The following is a 2,213-nucleotide window of genomic DNA, read 5'->3' as shown; positions in this document are numbered from 1 at the left end:
CCCCACCCCACCCTCCCCACGCTTCACGCACGGCTTACCCGCTTGCCGACGTCACTGCCTGTGGCAAGAGTCTACATTGCATTTCCTCCGCTATGGGGCTCTGCAGTACTTGTCGCAGGTCCTTGCCCGGGAATAGCTGCTCACAGAGGGCTGCGGGCAGGTCGGTCGACGGCCCTAGCAATGCCGCGGCGACGACGTCCTCACGCGCCCCTACAAGCTCCTACAGGACAGAAGACCTTATGTAAGAACTCATAACAGGACAGACCGTGTGTAAGAACTCCTAACAGAACAGACCTTATGTAAGAACTCCTAACAGGACAAAAGATCTTATGTAAGAACTCCTAACAGGGCAGAAGACCGTATGTAAGAACTCCTAACAGTACAGACCTTATGTAAGAACTCCTAGTAGGACAAAAGACCTTATGTAAGAACTCCTAACAGGACAGAAGACCTTATGTAAGAACTCCTAACAGGACAGAAGACCTTATGTAAGAACTCCTAACAGGACAGAAGACCTTATGTAAGAACTCCTAACAGGGCAATATTCTTGGCGTAGAAGATCTTGCACAAGACAGACGACATCATGCAATGGCTCATACAGGGCAGGTCATATCACACGTAAGGATCGTTGATAATGAACCCATGCGTACATGTATCTGTGTATGGCATCTGTACGTTCATCACTAACTGCCTACTGCGGCCTTATTAACCGTAATGAAAATCTCTTGCCTGCACGAGAACCTTCACTTGTCACGTCCATTTAAGTATAGTATGATGATAGCTTCCATTGAGATGATTGTCCAATCAGTCTATTCGGGTACTGTATAAACTATAACAACGACGGTTGTTATACACAACACACATATACGCCACATGCACATCGTACAACGACAGCATTGGTGTCCGTAGCGTATACTCTACCTCGTCAATTCTCGTCTACCCTCGTGCTCTACACGATTGCACCCCCCCCGTACATGAGCGTTACCTGTAACTTGAGTCTACACGTGGCCCGTGTCGCGTAGACGTCGGCGTCGCGCGGGTTGTAGTGCACGGCTTCGCTTAGGTGATGCACGGCTGTCTGGTACTGATGCTGCTCGTGACAGCTGCGGCCTACCTGAGCGTGCACTGCTGCTAACCTATACAAGCAAGCAGGCGACCGGGAAACGGCTTCAGTGTGTTAGGTTTTCACTGCAAAATCTTAGGGGTAGGTAATAATTAGAATAATAATCATTATTATTATTATTAAAAGGGGAAACGTAATGGAAATGTAGGGAAGCAAGTGAGAAGTGTATAGTATGCGGCGCACAGGCTGTCGTAGGAGAATCTTCTTTTATTTCTTTCCCACACGGTTACACTTTTCGACCAGTGTTATCTTCCCACTTCCCACCACCCCCGCTTCTAGCTTATTCCTTCACTTATATATGGGGGCGGTGTGGTCGGGTGTGACGTGGTGGTCTACAACATTGATCGGTGACGTAACATGGAGCATTCCTGGATCTCGCCCGGCTATAGCCGGTGGCCTATTCTCCCTGTTGCATCATCTATGCATGCGTTACACTACTGTGGCTACCCTCTTTAGTGAGGGTCCGATGGCCGTAATTCCGACGACTCATGACTAAAGGCTAATGACTTATGACTAACCACCTCGCGGGCCATCCTACTACCATTATACTAAGTGCGTTTCAACGTGTTTGTGATCCAAACGTCCGAAATTAACTCGCATAATTTTGCATCGCTACATTATTATTATTGGACTATATTGTCTATTTTTGATTTCTTCATATCAGATCTTGTCTCCAATGAAGGGCATTCACGTCACCTCGCTCACCTTACATGGATGGACGGGTCTGTCGGATCCAGCTCAAAGGCCTGTTGATAGTCTGCCATTGCGGCGTTCACGTCTCCTTCCGCGTGGAAGCAATCTAGCAGTTCAGTAATATGTAAAATAGGAGCAGCGCGTGAGGGCACTGCGTGGAGGGATCGCAGCGCGCCGATGTGACGCGTGTTATGCACGACGCTTATTATATGTGACGTACGCTATGTAGTCCTTTTGGCCGTTATGCACTCACTCTGGCAATTAACAGGAGCGCACCCGGGTGCCATTAATATAATACCAGAAATAGATAATAGGGAATAGGGGATAAGGGGATAGGGGGATAGGGGGGGGTCCCTATTATCTACTTCTGATAACACCAAGAGTCCATAATAGAAGA

At 48.0% G+C, this 2,213-nt stretch overlaps 1 protein-coding gene across 2 annotated transcripts in view; it reads right to left on the bottom strand.

Annotated features, from left to right (window-relative positions):
• The window catches only part of LOC106811489 (tetratricopeptide repeat protein 16-like), a 3,631-nt gene extending 1,713 nt beyond the window's left edge, over positions 1-1,918 (bottom strand). For both annotated transcript variants that reach the window (XM_014815129.1, XM_014815130.1), the window contains exons 1-3: positions 1,829-1,918; positions 986-1,136; positions 39-220 (exon numbers count right to left, since the gene is read on the bottom strand). In XM_014815129.1, the coding sequence (XP_014670615.1) occupies positions 39-220; positions 986-1,136; positions 1,829-1,887 (392 nt within the window). In that variant the 5' untranslated portion in view covers positions 1,888-1,918. The remainder of the gene's footprint in view (positions 1-38; positions 221-985; positions 1,137-1,828) is intronic.
• Positions 1,919-2,213: the final 295 nt, after the last annotated feature.

Source organism: Priapulus caudatus, unplaced genomic scaffold (assembly GCF_000485595.1).
Source record: "Priapulus caudatus unplaced genomic scaffold, Priapulus_caudatus-5.0.1 Scaffold544, whole genome shotgun sequence".
Classification (NCBI taxonomy): domain Eukaryota; kingdom Metazoa; phylum Priapulida; class Priapulimorpha; order Priapulimorphida; family Priapulidae; genus Priapulus; species Priapulus caudatus.
Note: the sequence above shows the minus strand (reverse complement) of the source record. Positions and strands in the feature narration are given on the sequence as shown.